At 43.7% G+C, this 23,887-nt stretch overlaps 1 protein-coding gene across 1 annotated transcript in view; it reads right to left on the reverse strand.

The window, feature by feature from the left end:
- Positions 1-597: 597 nt before the first annotated feature.
- Positions 598-23,887, reverse strand: part of LOC119451209 (nose resistant to fluoxetine protein 6-like) — a 36,754-nt gene continuing 13,464 nt past the window's right edge. The window contains exons 4-15 of the mRNA XM_037714479.2: positions 22,585-22,669; positions 21,846-21,940; positions 20,367-20,546; positions 17,257-17,350; positions 15,111-15,197; positions 12,266-12,431; positions 10,633-10,715; positions 9,383-9,505; positions 7,687-7,807; positions 6,067-6,256; positions 5,281-5,423; positions 598-2,294 (exon numbers count right to left, since the gene is read on the reverse strand). Of these exons, the coding sequence (XP_037570407.2) occupies positions 2,019-2,294; positions 5,281-5,423; positions 6,067-6,256; positions 7,687-7,807; positions 9,383-9,505; positions 10,633-10,715; positions 12,266-12,431; positions 15,111-15,197; positions 17,257-17,350; positions 20,367-20,546; positions 21,846-21,940; positions 22,585-22,669 (1,643 nt within the window). The 3' untranslated portion in view covers positions 598-2,018. The remainder of the gene's footprint in view (positions 2,295-5,280; positions 5,424-6,066; positions 6,257-7,686; positions 7,808-9,382; positions 9,506-10,632; positions 10,716-12,265; positions 12,432-15,110; positions 15,198-17,256; positions 17,351-20,366; positions 20,547-21,845; positions 21,941-22,584; positions 22,670-23,887) is intronic.

Here is a 23,887-nt window from a genome sequence, read left to right on the forward strand (position 1 = left end):
AAATGAAGCACCACAACGCTTCGTCTCATCGGACCTCCCTGCGTGATTTGCCAACTTGTCTGATAGTGTGTTGATTTGTCTTGTCCCGCTGTATGGCCCAATGTTCAATTTTAGAAAAGTCAATGCACCTTTGGCGTTAAATGTTTATAAGAACAATAAATTCATTAGATTCCGGAACTGAAAATCTATTCGTTCCGCAGATTCCGCGTCCGCCGCGAGATGCCGCGACGAGCCCGCTCGCCATCGAATCGCCCTTGAAACTTTGTCCTCAGGTGGGGCTCCTTGCGTTATGTGACTCTAGGTGCATGGGCGTTGCCACGAAATCTAGCCCGAATTCGCTATGTTCGCGCCGAAATGTCTTTTCGAGCGTGAAAAAGACATTGTAGAGAAAATCCAGAATGATTTCCGGTGCCGGTGGTTGTTTGGTCGGCGGTGCATGACAGCACGAAAAATGTTTGCGGGAGAGCTGAAGCCCCATAAGCCCCCCAACCCCTGGCTACGCCCCTGAGCAGGAGTGGGCCTTTTGGTAATATAGCAGCGTATTTTACTGGCACAGCTCAATTAATATTCATCTTTAGTGTACCTTTACTTTCATTCTTGTTGCGTTCATACACGGATTACAAATAAGCACCGAGTTATGATAGCAGCAATGCTTTCATGCAGTTTATTTGTTCAACATGCTATATATACAGTGAAGAAAAAAAGAACAATGTTTGGCCATTAACAACACGAATAAAGTTAAATACCCATTTATAATTTAGCCACGGAAAGAAAGGGACATCTGAATATTGTGTTGTCTAATGGAATATCAGTAAATAAAGATGTTTTACAACAAAATTTACGAAACCAACTTTTTATTTTAATACTTTACATATGTCCAACAAAATATAAAAAATAAAGATAGAACTGTGCTAAGAATGTTGACATGCTTAAAGGAAAAGAGATCGATAGCTACAGTTGAATGAAAAGGATGAACGGTCTAATATCAACGGGTGCTTCAGAAATGGCTTTGGTGTTATGTGCCACAAACAATTGACAGACGCGATTCTGATATTGAGAATAGGCAATATGTTTCTGGCCTATAAACACATTCATTTTAAAAACGCATCAGCAATTGCATTCTTGACTACCATATTGCTCTCTGGAAAAGGCATATCAAGCCGGTGCCTCTCTCCACCACCAGCTGGAAAACACATCAGCTGAGCGGCTATAGCCGCTTTGTAGGTAAAGGACGCTACATTGTCACCATGCATTTATGAAGAATATACATATTCGCTATAAAAAAATCCCTGGGTTACTTAAGTTTCACAAAACGGACTTAGGACATCCCTTTAACACAAGGACACCAGTCAAAGTTCGTTGAGTAGCTGTTGAAATTGTTCGTGACTGTACTGGACGTACGAGGCCACAGAGCAGTTTATGTGAGTAACGGTCTAGGCGGCACAGGCGAAAGAATGTTCCGCCGCGCCACTTCCAGTGGGGTGCGCTCAGCACTAGGCGAAATATTCGCCCAAACATCTCGAATTCGCACATCGAGGTCACACATCGAGAGCGCAGTGTTCACATTCACTAGAAGCACAAACAGTGGGGCCGCATAGAGGGTGGGCAGCAACGCAGTTAGTCCAGCACCGTCGGAACTAGTGCCGAATTATAGACGTTGCCGTTCTTGACAACGGCATCTGTAAGTTCTTTTTTCTTGCAGACTGCTCTCCACACGCAAGGTAGTTACGACTTCACGTAGCCGTCCCGTCATAAGCAGACAAATTGCCTACACAGAAGGAGAAGGAAGTTTCTACTTGGGCGCTCCGCGTGGTGGACGTTGCTCCGGGGCCGAAAAGACGCTTCGCAGAAGCGCTTCATTTTCCTTCCTATTCATTTGAGATATCCGACGTGCTCACACTGGATATGTTTTGCATTGTTCTTTGCACCACCAAACAATTAAACACAAACACGCCACCAAAACAGTTGCGGAATCCTCGAGCACCAACGCAATGTTCACGAACTGCAGTTCGCGCCGTTCAACTCCGAGCTTCGCAGTGTCGGCTTGTCAGTGTGTGCCGTTGCCAACTTTCTTCCCGTCGCCCTCTAACACGATCCGCGGAATTTCTAAGGCAACTTCCTGTGTCCCGTTGCTGGCCTTCTGGACCGTTGCGGATGCCTCGTTCTCGTTTCGTGGTTCGTGCGATGAAACTAAAGGCCAGCTTGTCCAGGTTAGCTGTGGGACCCTCACACACCAGATACATGAAGAAGGCGAGAATGTAGCTCCACAGGAACACCGCGAAGAACAACGTCACCTGCTCGCGCACAGAAATGACGAGTGGGAGAGAGACAGCAGATAGGTCCATTAGAAGTTCACAATCATACGTTGAGCATCCTAAGCCCGACGCTGTAGTCTTCAAAAGATCACTGGCATTATGTGAAATACCGCGCTGCATTATATGAGAAATGCATTATAAAGTGAAATGTCGCGCTCAATCGATATGAAAACATTAGTGCATTAAAGCAGAGAACACGGCACACTGGAATGGAATACAAGATGAGTGCTGTCTGACAACTTACGTCCGAAGACTGACTCACAAGGAAACGGAACAAAAGACGAGCGTTCGCTGACAACTGACGGCTGGCTTGCCAGTTGTCAGACGTCAATTGTGCCACAACGCTCGTCTGTCTCCTTCCTTTTGTTTCATGTTCTTTGTGCGTTGCTTCAATAGGTACGTTCCAAATCCCCCGGTTAGTAATTCTTCTAAAGAACCTTTTTTTTTCCTAGTTGCTCCAATATCTTTTGTTGATATGGACATTTACATCAGTGCTTATCAGTTTCAGTTTGCACGACACTCTTTCTGTTTTCCGTAACTTGTGGACTTAGCTGTCAAATAGCTTTAAATAATTGAATTGGGGGATCTTACGTGTCACATTCACGATTCGATTATGAGACACACCAATCGGGAGTCCCCAAGACTATGGTATAATTTTGACAACCAGGGGATATTTACCGTGCCCCCAATGCACGGGACACGGGTGTGTTTTGCGTATCGCCCCCATTGAAAGGCGGCCGCCGCAGCCGGCATTTGATCCCGCGACGTCGTGCTCAGCAGCGCAACACCACATCCGCTATGCCACGGCGGCGGGCATAGCTTTAAATAGATTTTCATTTTGCCTTTCTTCCCTGCACGGGAGTCGTCATGTAAAATTTATCTGCGAGAAAAGGGCAACAACTCAGCATGACGATTTATATATCATAGCCACTTAATAAAACATTTTTTTGCATAAAATGTTCAGGCTAGTCCACAAAACTGATCGTTGGTTACGATTGCCAGTTATGAACGCTGAAATGAAGGACTTGAATGCAACGCTCCCCTGCGTGAAATCTCCACCAGAATATATTACGTCAAGTAAATACGAAAAATAATTTGGCAATACAACTAGATTAATTGTTGTAATCAGAGGGTCTAGAGGACGAAGCAATCCGTATGGGATACCGTCCTGCAGTACAGGTATCCAACGATAAAATATTAAATTCATAAGAATGTTAATTTATAGGGGCGTGCCAATATTAATCACCATAATCAACAAATTAAATGGCTGTTGTGTGGTTAAGTACTCGAACCTCATAACAGGTGTCCAAAATTCCGGATACATAAGGAACACTTTCCGGACAAAAGATTGAAGCTCGCCTAATTGCTCATGATTCTGAAGGTATCCCAAGTATTCTGCAAAAAGAGACGAAGAAGCGTGAAGTGGACGAGTAAAACACTGGGCTTAAGTCTGTGGGGTTCGATAAATAGCGATAACACGTGGAAGATGTCCAGACAACTAAAAAGGTACACTAAAAGAACTTGAATTTTTACAAGCTCTTTTAACCTACCTTTGTCATTACGTACGCCATTACACATGCTATTCCCATGTATTCAACTCAACAGACTCGTCCACTTCGTGCTTTTTTGTCTCTGTTTCCAGTCTTCTGGCCGTAATTGTACAATTTTCCAGACAGTCACCACGTGCATCACAGTTCATAAACAGAAATATTTTAAACGCAGAAAGGCATCTGGCTGCCCCATTGCAGAATTGTAGACCGAGGAGTGTGCAGTAAAAAAAAATTCAATGCTACTCAGAGCAGCCATGATTCCTGTAGAACTCAATAGTTGTGTCAGAGAACATTAAACGTTTGTACTTCATGCTGTTGTCAACACGATATTGTACTTAGAAACTAGTATTTTTGTTTACACTGTAGAAGTGTCTTCATGGATCGATAAACCTGTTTCCTTACTGCTAGTTTCGCGATAGCTCGTTTTGAATAGAAAGGTGAGCTTCCCTAGTAAACACGGCTGTAAGATAACGAACTGTGTAGCACTGATATTGTTAATCCCGACAGCATTAATTATAAGCATCACTCAAAGCAGTAAGAGAAGCAATGAAACCTAGGATCTCGAACAAACTAGTTTGCGATTTCAGCGACACATGTGTCAGCACAAAAATTATCTCCTTTCCCGCTTGCTCTAAAGCGACGACCGGAAGGCAGACGAGCGCTGTGGCGTAATATTCAACTATGCAATAGCGCACATCCGGATGCCATCGAGAATACACAAGAAGGCGAAAGAATGCAACGCTAACGACCGCACCTATCAATATATTCCATTATACAATGTAATGAATAGATGGGTAAATTGATGGCACTATTCAATATATTCTGTTTTTTATTCGATTCGGGCTCGAACATACACACATACTTACTTTGAAAGCTTCATTCAGACAACCGAGTCGTTTGCGAAGGTTTAATGAGTTTCCCATGACATTCACTGAATATAAGTTAACTATAGGAGGGCTTTGTTAGCTTCATTTAGACAACCGAGTCGTTTGCGAAGGTTTAATGAGTTTCCCATGGCATTCACGCAATATAAGTTAACTATAGGAGGGCTTTGTTAGCTTCATTCAGACAACCGAGTCGTTTACAAAGGTTTAATGAGTTTCCCATGACATTCACTGAATATAAGTTAACTATAGGAGGGCTTTGTTGTGGCTGAGGCTACATGCTGGAGGTAATTTACTTATTCTTTTTTCAAAACAAGATCACTGTCTTGAAAGAGTCGGTCTTTCTATAGTTTCAAATAGAATGTTATTTTTTTTCTTCTAGCCTACAGACGATATCGCTGAAGTCTATTTCGGTTCTTGGTAATAGCAACATTTTGATGTTGTAAATTTCACTTTCAGCGCTCAATGTTCCAGCATCTCGAATAAGGGTTTCAAGCAAAGGCGGGATGAGTGGCCACGCGAAGTGTTTACCTGATTGAAGTGGGAGTAGTAGAGGCGCTCCCTCGACGTATGAAGCATGATCTCGATGAAGGGGAAGTGGATGAGGTAAACAGCAAAGGATAGGCGGCTCAAAGGTACGAAGGGAGCCCATGACAGGAACTTGGACACATAGCCTGCGACCAGTGAGTCGGCATTTAGAAAAAAAAAAAGAAGCACACTGCACATTCAGCGACGTGCTTTCAATTGCGAGCACAGTCCGGCCAGAGGATACTTTTGTTTCTTGTTTCATGACTAGAATTAAAAAAAACATACTTATGTTCGAAATTCGAACAAGTTAACGTACAAGCATAACCAAGAGGCACACGAAGTAATTCCCGTGCCGCACGTGGGACCTATATTAAGTCCATTGTTTGGCTTACATGGATTCATCTCTCCCTCCACTGCTTGCGCAGTTGACTGTATACACAGCTTTCTTCAGTGCATTTACCTAGTCTTTCAAGCGACGATAAAGTGCCGCGCAATAGTTAGTGGGCAGTAACATGGAACAAAATTTCGATACACTCTCGCACGTAGCCATCACATGAGGCGGTCCTGTAGCTTAGGAGCTTGAATTCAGAGGTTGGAAACTGCCGCCCAACGTGGCTAAATTTATATTATCACAAAGACCGTTCTTAATTTTTTTTTCTTGTTCTTTGCGGAAAAAAAGCAAGCTAATACCCAGCGAAAGAATAGCAATGATTCTAGCACCCGTCAGTCCCAGCCCAGGGTCCTGACGTCTACTCGTTTATTAGAATAACAAAATGCAGAACAACGCACCTCCACGTCCCGAAATGCAGGCCAACGTGATCCATCCAATAAACATCGACCACATGATACGGTCGAAGAATGCCGTAGCCATCTTGCCAAGGGCTGAGGTGGGCGAATCACCAGTGTACCATGTGCACTTTATGAACATGCAGCAGCTGCCGGCGCCGAAGGACACAACCCAGCATGTGATTTGAACCACCTGTGCACATAAGATGAACAGACCTCATTTTAGTGGCCAGATTAGAAAATTGCAAGGCTATGTCAGGTGTCGTTGCCTACAGAAATGAGTAAATTTGTATGTCTAAGCCCTCTGTGTACAGTGAAAGTGTTTTTAAGTATATTTTTTCAGGTGTTAAACCTAGCGGTTCGGAAAGCTGTGCATGCCACGTGCAATATGAAGAAATAAATAAAAAAAGCACCCGGGACTTTTTCGCTACTTCGGTTGCCTTGATTCAATTTTGGCGGGCAGTATAGTGATGAGCCTCCGACTCCTAAATATGCTCAGATACGTTCCAACAGACCTCAATATTCATTACAAGCAACGACAGATATCGAGCTGGACCCTAAACTTGTTGGCGAAACGCCTCCGCCACTGTCCGTATTGGATCTTCGTCGCGATCCCTACCACAACCCACACCTTCGCCTCTCCGCTTGCGAAGAGCTCTAGGGCGCTCCCGGGCGTTTGGTGTCGCTATTGAGCTACACCATTGTACTCGAGTTTCTTTCAAACGATCTTTCTACGCACTTTCCAATTTCATTGCCGAGTAATTGTTGAAACCTGCCTTATATGCCATGCAATTCTTTACTATGCCAGAGCGCGATATTTAGCTATATCTTATACACGTTTCTTGCTTCGATAAAGTGTACAGGAAACGAAGTTTACGATACCTAATTTTGTTCATTGTGGACATTTTCAATGCGGGAAGGCAATTTAAAAATATAAATATATTTTGGTTCCCTATGCAAACCGTTGGTATACATAACAGCAATTATGAATGAAGAAGAAGGGAAATAAGTCGGCAGCGTAGTGGTTAGAACGCTTCGTTTGAAGCCGAACATCGTTCGAAGTCGTGTCTAACTGCAAATTTTTCTTTAACGTTGTGCCGTGCCTGAATTCAAGTGTAACAAGCGAACGACAACGACCGGCGCATTGCTTTATTATAGCTGCATGCTGTTCGCTGCAAAAATAATTTTTATTCTCAATTATGAACCTCAGCTTCGCTATCGGGGCTTAACCGATCACGACGTGACGTTTAGGCTAGATGGGCTCATTGAGGAAGTCAGCGACTTCTCGGTAAAGGCCACAGATGGGACTAATGAGGTGTGTTAAGCGCCATGGACAGAAGTAAGAAACGACTTCATTCAAAGTCAAATTAAGAACCTAAAGATCCTCCTTCACTAGGCGGACCATAGACAACTGTTCGACTTGAGCCACTGAGGCCATCTGCGCCCGCCAGTGCATTGGAGAAGAATTGGCGCGGTGGGGAGATCTGATGACTGTGAGGGGGTGAACAGTAGGTGTTCCACGATCGCGTAGCAGAGGTAGGCGCAGTTAAGCCAGGATGGGTCACACCCAAAAAAAAGGTATAGGTATAGTCAGGTTGGGGTGACTAATGAGGCTTGGCTCACCTTGGACACTTTGCGCTGCCTGAAGTTGTCAGCTACAAGGTAGACAATGCAACCGGTGAAATAGCACACCGCGTGGTAGGATGGAATGATATAATACTTGTTCACGGTGTCACCAATAGTGCTGCAGAGAAAAAGAAGGAAGGGAAATGAATGAGTATTTTCAATCTCAAAGAAATCTGTGGACAGGCCTTCACTGCTAAGCAAATACGCCACCGACGGTTGCGAACACTGATGCAAACGAGTGAGAACGAGCGTGTTGTATACTTTCTATTCTTATTGCAGTGAACATTTGTTTAACTTACCGTACACCATGGTTACAGTGCCCGAAGGAACAAAGTTACAGAAGAATATGGGTCGGCGGTAAGGATTGACAATCGAATCACCACATACTTGTTACTGGAACCCACCATGGTGGCGTAGTGGCTTTATAGTGTTGCTCTGCTAAGCCCAAGAGCGTGGTATTCAATCCCGGCTGCTGCGGCCGTATTAGGATGGGCCCGGGCGAAGTGCAAGAAACGCCCGTATACCGTGCGTTGGGTGTACGGTAAAGAACCCCAAGTGGTAAAAATTACTCCGGCCTCATAATAATGCCGCGCTTTTGGCACGTTAAACCCAAGAATTTAATTTAGGCTTGTTACGGAAGCTTGTGCACACCTGCGTGCAATTGGTTTTATTTCTGTACCGGTTGCACGACCACGTCCAGCCTGCACAAGCAACTACGCTGAGCACGTGTTTACAAACACCGTTTTGCCATGATTTGTCCCCCGACCTTGGCACGAATGCATCGGCAGTTTTTTCGTAACAGCGGCGGTCTTGTTGAGTGCCATCATGTGAATGGTCTGCAAGGCACCGCATGATCATTTCATGGCCATTGCAGATAACGTGGGCGGCTAACGATGTGTTCGTTTTCGGTAGTCACTTTGTAGGAAAACCGTGCCTGCTGGTATTGCTCCAGGAAAGCTGTGCTGTCATCCTGCGGGCGCGCGCTGAGATGGACGAAATCTGTGGGGGGTTTTGACAATCACGAGTATCGAAACGGCCCCGCTAACAGCACCCGGGGAAGCCAGCACAATGGAGGCGCAGCTGCATTCGTATAGTGATGACGCGCTTTCTGGTTTACAGGGTTATCATGGGGCATTGCTTGCCCGATTTCGATTACACACTTACGTCATTTTGCTGTCACGCGGAAGCACAGTGTTTATAAGCTTTCCCATTACTGAGAATCAAAGTAAGTCATTGCTCTAGTCAGTGTACAGTATGTAGGCATGTCGCAGTTTAACGTGCCACGTTGACTCGGCAGCTGTAACGTTCTGCGGATCGGCAGAAGGTTGCTGGTTCTGTTCCCTACTATTGCGGCCATCTTGCGATTCTATGGAAGTTCGAAAATTGCAGGGTTCTGATGTTTCAGGTGCGAGTTTATGTGTCCGACGTAGTAAAAATGACCCTATATTTTTTTGTCTACAATAAACCACGTACAGCTTCGCTATACGCCGAACCAAACCAGTTCAGCATAAGAAAATCGGACAACCTTTTGGCGGGAACAGCACCCCTGAAAATGGCACCACATTCCCCGCATATTTACAATTACATCTCGGTACATAATTTTAATTGCTTGCCTAAGAGCAAGGTTGATGTACAGTTGAAGATCATAAAGAGACGGGCGATTTAAGCACATGTCGCAGTACAATGTACTCACGCCAGCTGACGCGCAAGGAACACCATGAACGGGGCGATGTCCCATCGAGTGACTTGCCACGCTGAAACGCAGCACCCAAACAGCGAGATGAAGGTGAAGACTCCGATCGCCACGTGTCTGCGACTGCAAAATGAGTGCAAAATACATAGTATGTTCCTGCTGCACGGGTACATCGAATATCGCTTACCAAATGGTTGATTTAATTTACGCTTCAGCCTAACAGAGGTTGCACTTCTCTATGAACTTGTTAATGCTTGATGTAACAAGCGCATAGACGTGACTTTCAAGTGACCAAATTGCCCTCATACTCGCGGGGCAATTTTTTTTATATCTCTCCGGACATTTTTACAATGAGGAAAAACTAACAACAAGAAAAGATACCATTATACATATTATTCAGAATAAAATTTTAGGTTTTTCAAGATGCTCTACAACTTTTCGAGATAAATTTACCTTAAAAGGACCACCTAAATCTTGCATATTTAACGTTTTTAATTAGTCAACTATGTGCACAACAATATTCTCAGTAACTAAAAACGACTCGGAACAATATGTCGTTGGTAACATCCACTTGTCTTCCTTTCTTGCAGTTTGGTTGAAGTTACGTCAGACACTTCGTTCGACCATGGTAATTTACTGGCCTTGAAAGGACAGCTTTCTTTCCAATGAAACACTTCTTTATTACTATGGATGTGTAGTTAAAATATTAGGATAAATTTTAGGTGCAGTGAGTCGCGCTTATTTTTACCGCCTCTCTCTTCTGCAAATAGATTTTAGTGCTTGTTCGTGCTTAAGTGTCCCGTTTCCGTATTCCTATATTATTTTTAGTTTTTCTTCTCATTTTTAAAGAAAATTTTTACCGATAAGCGAAATGGGGGAGTAGCCGGAAGTATGCTGCGTCCACCTTCTCAAGCTACACCACCGTTAACCCTCAGTACATACCTGTACACACGCGCAAGCACACACATGCAGCAAACTCAACCCGTTCCGAGGAGTATCTTTTATTATACATAATATTCATCTCAACATATCTTAGGTGCTACCTTAAACGTTGTTTGCTGCGTAACAAAGAGAAAATAACTAGCTAGCAAATAAACACGTTTAGAAAAATAAAGGGGGGGCCGGGGGGAGCCCGCGTTTAACCCGAAAACATCGCAGCCGCAACATTTATTTCGCCCTTAAATTCCATTTATCCTCCGGATGGATCATAGGGAGGCTTCAATTTAAAGAAATCGTTAAGCCATACTTACTTCTTGAGCAGCATAAATAGAGGAACGGCTACAACGAAGAACTGAAAGTCCATGGACAGGTACCACACGTGTGGCAGGACCGTCTGCAATAGAAATATAGAAGGAATTGTTTAGGTAAATATACGGCGCCTAACTACGCATACACATAATTTATTGACCGCATTTTTTTCACCACAAGGAATGGGAACGTGGCAGGAGATCATAGTTCGATAGAAGCTACTAGCTCAATGCGTCAACCTGACTGAATTTTTATTTTTAAACGCAAGCATCCGATTTCGAGCTCATGCATATATTCGTCGGTGGCAACAAACAAGAAATGCCATTTTGGTACCGTTAACTTCGAAGTAGGTTTGGAAGACATGCTCGCCATTGGATCGTCCGACGTTCTTGGTGACCGCCTTCGTATGGAAGCGTAAAACGACACTAATGGTAATTATTCAACTCCTAACGTGTCTACGCGTCTAACGCTTGTACTATGCGTCCAGTAGGCACATATAACTACCAAAAGAGCTAGTCACGTATCGGTCAAAATGGTTCACTTTTTTTCGTGCTCGCGAAACGGGTAACTCTTGCATTGAAGTTTGTATTATATCTGATCCGCATAAAGAATGACATTACCATCAAAAACAGTGCTGATCGTTTCTGGTTGGAGCAACAGCCTGAAGCCTGAGAATCTTACGCGGCTCTTGTACATGTGCTCTAGGGATAATTTTGGGCTTGAAAGCCACAAGAATGTTGAATTTATTTTTATCTGCCAGGTTTATTGAACGCACTTTAGTCATGAGGAGCGATGCGTGTTGAGAGACTACGCAAAATATGTCCAATCTGCAGGTATAGCACTTCGGAACCATGCTTGAGAGGCGTCTCTAAGTATAGCGTTTTTGTGCTAAATTTGCTGTAGTCCTTAAACTGGTGGCGGGGTGGTAGCGAAAATACGGCGAAATAGCGCGTGTTCAACGAAGTGTCTTATACTAGAGGAAAAACGGCGGCAAACTTCTTCACTCTTACCTTCGTACACTGGAACATCAAAACTGGCGTGGCGCGCAAATTTTATTATCCGGTGGGCTCCGTTTCGTGGAGAACTTCGCACTAATTATTCCCGAACTATATAGTAAACAAGGAGTCATCGTATAATTAATTTACTTACTTTTATACAGCTTTAATTACCTTTACAATTGTTGTATATCGAAAATAGGTCATGAAATAAAGCCAAAGACTTCAGAGGACATTGAGTAGCCTTTTGATTAACAAACCGTAAAAGAACCTCCCAGTTGGTGGTTAGGAGGAGCCTATAGCCTTTGTTCTAAATGCAGAGAAGTGCACGTGCGACTTTGCCTCATCTTAGCATTCCACTCCTGTGCAGTATCAAACCTCTTGATGCTTTGTGCACTGTTTGGTCACTGCATTGCATTGGAATGTGCAAAACAGGGATTAGCACGGCATGCTCGATTTAATATACGTGGACCATATAGTGCGCAGCCAATTTATGCCCTTATTAGGTCGTCCCATTAGGTCATCCCACCTCTATATGGATTAAAGAACGCGAAGCAATGTTGCAACTCTTCACAGAAATTCCCTTTTTCGTTGTAAGACCTAACAGAGGATGGTGAACACAGCATCCGCAGAAATTTACCTTGAGTCCCACGTAGTAAAAGTTTCGAATTTGGAGAAGCCAATGCCACCAGTGGTTATGCACTTCCTGGTCCATTTTTTCAAAGAAGTTCTTAGCTCCGGGGCCGGTCAGCATAAGCGGAAGCACCGATATGCACATCACGAGGAAGAAAAGAGGAACAGTGGTCCTGTTGAAAAAATAACAATATGTGATTTAAACGGCGCTCCGTGTATGTATGTGTGAAAAGTAAACGTTCCTGGCAACTGTATAGCTATTGGAGCAAATAGAAGTGGAAAAAGAAATCTATTGTCGACGCGTGTTCCCGGCCGGAACGTCAACCATAAATTTGTTTTTCAACGTGCATTTCGTCAAATACGTACCCAAACACACGTTTATATATACAGGGTGTTTCAGCGAACACTTTCAAGAATTCCTAAAGGTTGCCTGTGGTAGATGGCACAATTCTAGTTCATGAGCTGGTCTACTCGAAGAGGCGGACATTACTTGCACAAGAAATTGAAAGGCATAATCGAATAATTAACTGGAATTCGCTAATTAAGTTTTTAACTAATTACCTGATGGCCCATAATGCAATTTACAAATTCTAGCCGTGGAGTTCGCCAGGCGGATCCACCTGGAACGAATTCTCGGCATGACACCAGTTTCGAGATATTAATACCCGATCTTTGCGGAGAAATGCATTGGCGTTCCAGTTAAGTTCTTAACAAAACGTCGCTTTATGCATTGAAGGACAAAATTAACTGGAACGCCAATGCATTTCTCTGCAAAGTTCGGGAATTAATATCTCGAAACTGGTGTCATCCTGAAAATTAATTCCAAGTGGGTCCGCCTTGCGAACTCCACGGCTACAATCGGTAAATTGCAATATGGGCCATCAGGTAAATAGTTAAAAACTTAATTAGTGAATTTTTGTTGATTGGTCGATTATGCATTTCAATTTTTTGTGCAAGTAATGTCCGCCTCTTACGAGTAGACCAGCTCATTAACTAGATTTGGGCTATCTGCCACAGGCAACCTTAAATAAATTTTGAAAGCGTTCACTGAAACACCCTATATATATATATATATATATATATATATATATATATGAACGAAAGAAAGGAAACCGAGGGGCCCGATGTTTACGTTGCACAACACTGCAAATTTATGTCGAAGTGTTGTGGTCGGGATACTGTTTGGTCTCATTATCGCATTGCCTGCCCATTTGCGCGTAGCATTACACTGCCGCGTGCAGAAAATGTCTGCAAAATGAACCTCCGGAGTCATAGCCTTTGTACACTTACAAGAGATCAACTTTTGTAATACACAGCGCGAAAACTTTAAATAATAACTTTGTTTTTATTTAATGTTCCGTAGTTACCCGTTCTTTCACGTACACTTTTGCAGCGCTTTTAACAGTCATGGGGGAACGAAAGGAGCTAGGAGAGAACATTACGCCATCGCAGGGCCTGCCTTCGCCAGCCAACTCTCCATTAAGCCACTGCGTTCGCGTACTCTCTCTCGGCCGTTTCTCAATAAGTCGTCCGAACTCGTGAACCTGCGCTCGGCGGACTCGGACCAGAGTGTTTGATTCCCGGTAGGTTTTCATCGATGCACACTTGTTCAGCTGATATTCGCTAACCGCTCTGCGCACATTATTTTTTGCGATAAACTTCTGCAACTTACGTCGCTTCTTGTGACGCATACGTTCTCCTTCCTCGCTGCAACATGCGAGTCCTGTAGCGAAACGTTGTCGCGCCTGTTGCCTTTTCGGAAGAGCGCGCGTTCAGGTGGCTGCGAGTGGTGTAGGGATACACTAACACCTACCGCGATTTCTTCACGTGTTGAGCCGACTTTTTCTGGCGTTAATCATATCACATAACGCACCCATATTGGAACACTGTGGCATCATTAGCGAACGTGATATTCTAGCGTCAGCTGCTGGGGTCACTACCCTGGCTCAAAATTATGCGGAGTGATGAAGTGCGAGGGTTCTATAACTGAAATTAGCAGCCAAGGTTGGCGCGCACCGACTTGAAATATTAGGTGTCGTAATAACCGAAATTAGTAGCCTATGTGATATTAAGCATGGTTTTACAGAAGTTATCACAGGCTTAAAGGGACACTAAAGGTAAGCAGTAATTTAGTTCCGCCTGGTAAAGGATTCTTTCTAACGTCTATATTCGGGAATTTTACGGTCATAGCTTCATTACTAGAAGAGAAAACGAAGGCCACAGTTCAATTATTTTAATCTTGCGTCGAAACTCCAGCGCCGGTAAATCACGGTGACGTCATGAATTTCATTGCAGTTTTTCGTGTTTGTGAGGCTGTGGCTCAGTAAACGTTCTTAAAACTTGCTAAGTTCATTCTCATTATTTTTTAGAATGCAATATCATGGATATTTACCTACAAAGAAATCATCTAAGCCTGAAGAGACACCGCCAAAATACATGGCGTCACAGCGAGCCTGTGGGGGAACTTCAAGGTTGTGTTGTCACCCGTCTTTCGTTTCTGCATACACTTTGGCTTATGAAGCCTCTTCTCACGGTAACATTGACTTTTTAAGTATTCTAGAACGGTAAGCTACGAATACAGCTCAAATAATTTTCCTCTTCTAAGTTCCTTTAATAATAAGTCCTAACTCGTTTACCACTCACCATATAAGAATCATAATCTTCTGGTAACATTCCGCAATTATCGTCGTGACTATAGTATAAAGTCATGGAGGTCCTAAAATTTTTTTTGACGCCATCGTGACGCCATTCACTCTGTAATGAAAAGTCCCAACTTCGCGGAAAAGGATAAAACGGGTGATCGTGCCATCTGAAGGAATCGAAAAGAAACAGAAAAAGAGAAACCAACGTACCTTACAAGCCTCCGAATTAGTGCGAAAATGTACACCCTTAAACCAGTCTTGTTTTGTTTGTCGAGAACAAGACACATCAGGAATCCGCTGCAACAAAATTCACATTAAGGTAAGCGCATATCTTCAACGGCACAAAGGAAAAATAAAAGATCAATGTTTAGGCAAGTATTGAATGACTAGCCTAGGCGATTGTGTAGTTATGTTTTTCAGGAGCAATGACCACCACGCAAATTTTATCCTTTGGTGTACATCAGATGATGGGGTTCACTATCCCTGTATATTACTTTTTTCGACGTCAAAGTTAATTTGACATCGCACGTGCACAGTATCAATGACGTGAGGTTTCATCTTTCTGTTCATGATCACACGTGGCGCTGCCACAGGTGTGACAGTTTCATGTGATTTCCTTCGCAATGGTATGGTGTCGAAACACACCTTTCATTATTGCTGCGCGCGTGTAGTCAGAGGTGAATAGCTCGGGCAATCAAGGGTCCTAACTCATGGTTGTCAAACTAGTATACATATATATATATATATATATATATAGCTCGCGAAGTTCCTGTATGGTTTCCACTTCTCAATGTGGACCATTCAAAAACTTTCACTAAATTACCCAAGCCTTGTGTCATATGCTATATTTTGTGAACATGTCGGCCATCAAAGCCCTGACGTGCCACAGCGCGGCCGGGTGGGGAGCAGTGTACGATGCTTGCTGCCAAAGGCATCCGGCCATAGAGTTTCCTACTAAAATTACCAGAAGGTGCTCCAATGATCTGATCATTCAGCTATCATTGAAATGATGGTTAATAGATAGATATGTGTGATTTGTTTGATGGTTAGTAAATGAATTTGCTCTTGGCTTGAGACGCTTTCTTGGCTTTAATTTATTACATTGTATATGCATTTATGGCGCACGTTTCGAAGCAGTCCTACTTCTGTAAACACAGAAGGAAGTAAGGACTCCGCGTCAATGCATTATCACGGCGAAATGCTGCCATTATAACGCAATATTTTGTTGAGAATGATTGATTTTCAAAGACACAAAGCCGTCGGGAGCCAAAGGGACGAAGCTTAGGCAAATCAATGTGCTAACGTTCACTTCCATGAACCGCCATGCTTTCAGCTGTCTACTCAGCGCCAGAGTTCCCTCTAATGATTGTTGTAGAGAACTCTACGCATCCGACCACTTGAGGCGAGTGAAAGAAAATTCCTGAACTGGCACCACTGCGCTCGCAAAAAAAAAAAGAAATTGTTTGCTTTCCGTAGTTCAAGAACGTGCACCACCTTCACAATGTTTCTTCTCTGTCCGCTTTTACGGTTTCGATCTGCACGTCACAAAGTGTTTGACATCACTATGGAGCGAAAAAAAGCGAAACTAAATGTCTTGATAGTGTTGGACACCACTAAAAAGGGTGCTATATCTCTTCAGCTGCTCATTGGTTCGTATTGTTTTTATAAGCGGCTACGCTGTATGTAACTGTGCCTGCGAGTGCGCCGCGTTAAATGCTGCTTCCTGTTTCCGGAATTTTCATCTGACCGGCCTGCAGCTATGCTTGGTGGAAAACCACCTACTTCCCGGACGGGACTCGCGTAGGAGTGCTTTGCGCCCTGGAAAAAGGTCGTTTACCACGAATAATGCTAAAAAATGTATGGTTTTTACCTATCGAATTGATTTTATTGTTGAATATTTTGATAAGATAACTTTCAGGGATCGTATTTGTGTCGTGGGGACATTTTATTAGGTAAGCCATGGGGATCATTATTCATGGAAGCTAATCCAGATATTCTGTAGACACTTTGTAATTAGCGCGTGCTTTCAGATAAATGGCAGCAATTTTTTTAGTTATTACGCCCCATTTTATACACAGTCATCCCCACGCACTGAGGATGGTGTACGGTTATGCACTGTACATGCAGTATTGAGATGTGCTGGAATTGCAGACACCTTGACACGCGGGCATCCCAACTAATACATGGCATTCCAGCTGATATATTTTGCTGAAGTGATGACTTTTTGCTGAATAACAAATTATACTGTCGAATTCACTGCAGCCAAGAGGTGTAGGAAAGCATTTAAGAGTGACCCCTACATTCCTTTAAATGCACGCAAGGGAACATATGACGTGCCTGGTAAATATTCACATACCTGATGAAGAAGAACGTGTCGACAAAAACGAATCCTGACGTAACCAAGATGCTCATCCACTGCTCACTCAAGATTAGTAGGTTGAGTGTGCGAGCTGCAAGGATTGATTAAAGAAAGAAACTGTTAAGTTTCTTAACGGCATTTATATTTGAATAAAATCTGTCAAGTACGATAAATTTTTACTACCTAATGTGAAAGACAACCTACCATCATCACTCAAATAAACGAAAGCAAATTTCATAATACTCAGGTGAAATGAAGACATGATAATAACACGCTACCGAAAAAAATTACTCCATCTCCCGCTAAAGGGAACCATGTGTGGATGCGAAGCAGCGGAGAGATGGTTAGCTTGAGCGGGAGATGGTTTCGCGGCAGCGGCCCGAGCGCTCATCGCGGCGATGCACAGGAGAGAGAATGAGGCGCGCGCGCTCTGTCATTTTCATACCGCGGAACTACCGTGGCGCCCCCAGCAGAGTATGCAGCTGTAGCACCACCTGTCGTGCGCGCCGCTCCGGATTCCTAGAGGAGAGAAAGGGGGGAGCGTAGGAGAGGAGAGAGAGGGGGAGGGGACGCGCATGTGCTGTGGGGGTGTTGCACGCGGGCGCCGCTCCGTAGGGGATTCCGAGAGGAGAGAAAGGGTCGGAGCGCAGGCGAGGAGAGAGAAGGGGAGGGGACGCGCATGCGCTGTGGGGGTGTGGGACGCGCGAGGGACGGACAGAGCCGCCGGCAAGTAATCCTTCGCATTTAAAAGTCTCATCACAAAAGGATGCAGTGAAGCGACAAGGTTGCGTTTACTTATGCAACGTCCCACGTCCCTTTTTTACGAACGGCAGCTTCGGAAAACTTGCTGCACCCTAGTAAGAGCTGCAAGACTATTATTTGAGATGTTCGGAGCTATTTCTTTATACTTCGAGTGAACCTACTCGTCCATCTCCATAACTGTTTCATCTACGCAAATGCCACAGCTAGACCGAAGTAATCTCGTAGTTTTGCAGAAGGTATTGACCACGTCAGTTAAAATGGTCAAGGTATTACGCTGCAGCACGGTGGAATGGAAGAGTTACGGGGCGTTAAACTGCTAGTCACTCAGACTTTTGTAAAATGCTTAGCCTATAACACACTAATCTCCTCTCTTAAGGATTAGTGGTGGTGGTTTTCAAACATCTTTAGAAACTAACAACATCAGACCAGCGAGAAGAATCAGGGGATCCGAGTGGTTCGATTTTTTGTTGGTCACAACCACATCAAATTCATATTGTGTCACTCGGTATGGTTACAACGTCAGATGGTGTTACAACGATCCCTTTGTACACCGCACGTCTGGGCGGCATCAGTATACAGTTGCTAGTAGATGCAGAAAGAACAATAGCTGTTTTTTTTTCTCATTTTCCCGCGTAAACTCCTGTGGGGAGTAGTTTCCCCTTGCGACAAGCAACTGGTCGGACAGCGCAGGTATCGTGGGAAACGAACCACTGACATGTATTATGAACCGTTGTGAGCCGAGGTTTGTCGAGCATGCGCCTAGTGGCGCCGGCTGCCAGCTGTTCGCCTCATGACTAGCGCAACATAATGACACCGGGGAACAAAATTTAGTGGCGCCAAATATAAAACCACAGTTCAGTTGCGCTTAAGCTTTCGTGTATGTACGGCAGTTTTATCAGTTCATTGCAGCAGATGCTCACTCCTTTAGATTAAATACAACAACCCCCAGAGGGATATTTATACAGCTCCATGGCGAGTAATAGAAATCTCTGGAACCGACACCGCTACGCTGTCTTGATCCCGAAAAATAGCCCTCCGGTGTGGCATATCAAATTGTGGTCGATATTTTAGGCAATTTTATGTGTTAGCTTCTAAAGGACACTACATACTTCACCTTTTTCTGACAGAAAATATTTTCATAGCTCTTTTAGGCGCTACTCTCTTCGAATTGGCAATGTGTTCCACTAAGGCTTCCTTCCCCTCAAAGTATACAGAAAACAAAAATAATAGCAGGGCAAGGAAGATACCTCGTGGCACGTGGTTGTAGCTTCCAAAAGTAGATTTGAAAGATCGTGACCTCAGAGATCACATCGGCGCACTGGTGCGATCTCGGAGGCAGTGGCATGGCTTCACCCTCCGAAATTGAGTGACGCGCACGTGAGATCGAATGCCACCACACTAACAACAATCTTAAGTCCGCGCCACTCTCAAGTGTGCTACTCGTTTGTCCCCAGTAAGTGCCACTGGATATTTGTGAGGATTTTGTTTCGCTCCTTCTGTTTGTATTGCGTTCTGCTTTGCGACAAACCTTCAGAAACTGTTAGGAAATAAGAAGTTCATTTCTTATTGCTTGTTGAAAATTTCCAAACGAGGTGCATAGCTTTTAAAAGGGTAAATTATATAACGCGAACAACTATTACAGCATGAAATTTATGTAGGACGGATATTATAAACAGGAGAAATTATTCGGTAGGTGGCCACGCCCATTTTATTTAGTCCTCTACACCTCTTTTGGAAAATAAAAGTGTGCTATTATCTCAGTAATGTTCGCCCATTTTAGAGTCATAAGTAAAAGTTATTGCCACGATGCCGCTAACGTGCTAATTGATCTAGGGCCCTCGGGAATGTATACTTATTGCTTAAAGCGTACATATTTATTGCGTATAGAATAATTTACTCACTTGCCGATTTAGTTATACAATGCCAACATGAGGTCTTAAAAGCCAAGGACACCGAAGTTTATTGGTGAGCTTCACTTGTGTCGTCTTATTCTAACTAAATCTTCATAGTCGCTGCGCTGTTTGATGATACGACTTTTCACAGCGCTTCACCTACTGTAACCTCAGGCAACGCTTTCACAAAAATACTTTTTGTGCAAAGTCGGAATATTCTAGATGCTCGAATCGAAAGACTCCCCAAGCTCATTGGACTGCTTCGAACTGTCAAGCGTTTCTGCAACAGCACTGGCTACTCAGTTAACTGTGTTACCGAGGACCAATGGGCAGGCAGGCAAAAAGATATGAAAACAGTTTCCGATAATTTTGTGCACAATAGACCAAATACCAGTCATTACGAAGCGTTCTTACTTATGCACCCAAGAGGAGAACTAACACAGTCTTACTTACACCATGCGTCAGACATGATACCGTAGCTGTGGCCAAGAACAATGGAGACCAAGCTGAAGAACCGCAGTCCATGAATAAAGCTTAGATCAAAGTCACCGGCGTGCCTTGGGCGTGTGATGGTAAAGATAGCACGCGTGTTGTGAAGCGCTGAGAAAGAGGTGATGCACTTCAGCCATTTGCCTGAAAAAAGAAAAGAAGAATATGCTCTAGTAGAGACTACCGTCTAATGTACTCAAGTATTCACCACTTCTCTTCTCCTCCTCATCATCCATCCCAGTACTTTCAACTCCCCTTCCGTCTTCTCCAGTGCACAGTAGCAGACTAGAGCGCTCCAGCTCAGGTTGACCTCGTTGTCTTTCTTGTCAATAACATCTCTCTCCAATCTCGCCGCATTTTAAGGGGAATTTTGACGCGTATGCACTGGTTCGCTAAGCCACAACAGTTTTTACTTGAAGAGGGGCTCCACGCTCTTATAGTACCCATCTATGCAGCAGAGAAAACTTCAAGAAAAAAAAGTATCCACTGGTTCCAACGCGTTTAGGGTGCAGTCTGTAATGCATTGTCGTCATAGCATTTAGCACTGTATGTATCATTTCTTATGTATGATTACTGCTGCTAGGTATAGGTTGTTCCAATAAATAAACGACCTCTGTAAGTAAATAGCGCTGTGAACGATCCGGTTCGAAAGGCCGTGCCTCGAGTGCTGAGTGAATGCGTTGACCTGTACAGCGGTATTGTATTCGCTCGTTGTGACACATCTATGGGCAACGAGCGCTGAAACTTTGCGTGTTAACAGCAGCAACACACAGCCCAGCGGGCGGAATATACAGTTTTTCGCAGGACAAGATTAATTCACTGCTCATCTTGAAGCACACGTGTCCAGCGTCTGAGCTGACTGGGGGCGGCGTGCTAGAACGTAGGTGCGCATGCGCTCCTCGCAACGCGCATGGCCAGCCATGAGCAGAGCTTGGTTGGGCGCATCGGACTACAGCAAACGTTGATACAGGTGTGCGTCTGTTATGGTTCCAAACACTGCAGCATTTTTTTGGCCCTCCTACGTGATCGAGTCAGCACATTTTAGTAGGACACTTAAGCCTACCGTAGTGCCTCCTCGCCAGTGCAGGTTCCATATGCACTTATTAGCATAAAAACGTGTCAAATTATCTCGCTATCTGTGAGAATCACGTATCTGCGTGACAGTGGTTGGCAGGCTTCTGCTCTGGCAAACGATCAGATAACTTATTGGGTCTTGAGCGCATGACTTTAAAGTTAATTTCAAACGACCCGAGTAGCTTATACGTTTCGGTTATTTACGCCGATAAAATTAAATGAAAAAACAAACAAACAGATATGATGAGTTTCATCACGTGCGTGCAGCTCATTGCTCTAAAGCCATTTATATTTGGAAGAAATGCACTGTAAAGCGTACTTTATGCTTTAGTAATGCCCTGATTAGCAATTTTTTCATGGCGGACTTACTCTGTTCACCTTTCTGAGTGGTTTTTCTACATGACATGTAGATGTCGACGATACTTCCAGCTCCAACGAGGATGCCAAGGACAGCCAAGAAAGCTCTTAAAAATGAAAACGAGGAATGTGTTAGTATTTCCCGTACTGTCGAGAGATTTCCCTGCACAATGTATCTGCTAGGTTGCATAGAACACTCTGCGACACGTTTATTACGACCAAGGCTACTCTTACTACCATACTCCTATTGCTGCGTAACACTACAAAATAATATTACCGGTAACAACAGGATACAATGTGACGTAGTTTGCTCCCGTCTAAAACACCTAGTGTTGAGCTCACACGTTACTCCATGAAGATACATGCTAAGATCATGCTCAAATCACAGAGAGAAAAATTTTCAAGCGTAATAAGCAGCATCAGCAAAGTTGGCTATGGAAACCTTTAATGTAGAAGTAATTGTTGTTTGCTGTTAAAATATAGCGAGCAAAAAGATAAGTAAAAAATTACTTCTGATCACACTGTAAGTGTGTCATGAAAATCACCGCGCATTATTATGATGAACATGACCAATACATCTGGGAAAGGTTAACATGATAGCCTGCGTGCTTCTTGATACCACGCCTGCTATGGTTGCTTGGTATACAGGAGATGCGTTTTATTGATTAAAAATATAGTGCCGCTACAAAAAAATGTTTAAGGAAAATATCAAAGTGCTTCATTCAATGAACCATATATAAGAAATACTTACATTATCGCAGTCTGACCGGGCGTCATCACCACATCGTTGATCGTGACGCAGCTTTCTACTTCGATTCGCAGCTTTTTGGGCCTTACTGTGTCCGTGCGTTTGAGAAGAATGCGAAGAAAAATAATCAAATGAACACGGATTTGTCGCGATCTTGTAGCATCAGTGAAGCTTTAATTCTTCATTAAAGAGTGAACAGTCATGTAGCCAATATCGCGCCTCTTCATTGCCAATTACCTGAAAAGATATTTCACTTGCCTCCTCATAGAACGGCTAATATGATGCCGGTGAGAGATTAGTGCTGACTCCATGCTTATGCACAAAATTCTTAAAAGTAGCACAGGGAAAACAAGGGGAATGCGGGAGATGGCGATTCAAGACGATGAGTAACACGAGAACAAGGTGGGAGCAGGAGAGAACGTTCCGACAACTGGACTTGTCTTCTTCAAGGCCTTGAAGAAGACAAGTACACTTGTCGAAACGTTGGCTCCTGCTCCCACCTTGTTCTCGTGTTGCTCATCGTCTTAAAAGTAACACGTCATTTGTAACACTCGATGTGACGGTATTGACAATCTGAATGCAAATGCACGCATAAGCTCGCAATAACGCGGGTTGCAGCTTGTGCTTTAGCTGAGATATTTGTTTAAAACATACAATAGTATTTGTACTTGTCAAATATTCTCTACTTTTCTACACTCACGCGGACCAACAGACCAAAACCGCTATGCAAACTGTTCACGCGACTCTGTGTGCATTGCGCAGAACATGCTTCTGATCAAAACGATGTTCTGTGAGCATGCTTAGTGGGTCGTTGCGGTAAACTGTAGGAGGTATGCTTTGAGAAAATTACTCGCTATTGTGCTTCAGTAAAGCATTCGTTGTGAATGCTGTTAGAAACTCGGTGCAGAAAAGAGCAACGGGTTGGGAGCAGGGACGGAATGGCTAATAAGAGGTTGGAAAGAGGTAAACGCTTAACCCCCAATGTACTATAATTTGCGCAGTCATATCATTTGTATCAATTGTACAACTGATGTGCCGACCAGTGAGACTGTTTTCAGCGCCCGTTTTCTCGGATGGGGAAAATAGCGGCATTGTTTATGAACATTACTCGCAGTTCAGGAGACTCTACTTCATTCACAACTCCGAAGAAGCGCCAACAAATGTTCCTTCCCTATTTATCTGCCAATTCCCGAAATACGCAAAAAGTCTAGCCAGCCTGTTTCGGCACTATTTCAATTGGCCCAGTCCCACCTATTTGAAAATTAGGAGGTTATATTAAAGTATTCACGGACGCATCTGTACACAG

Source organism: Dermacentor silvarum, chromosome 1 (genome assembly GCF_013339745.2).
Source record: "Dermacentor silvarum isolate Dsil-2018 chromosome 1, BIME_Dsil_1.4, whole genome shotgun sequence".
Lineage (NCBI taxonomy): Eukaryota > Metazoa > Arthropoda > Arachnida > Ixodida > Ixodidae > Dermacentor > Dermacentor silvarum.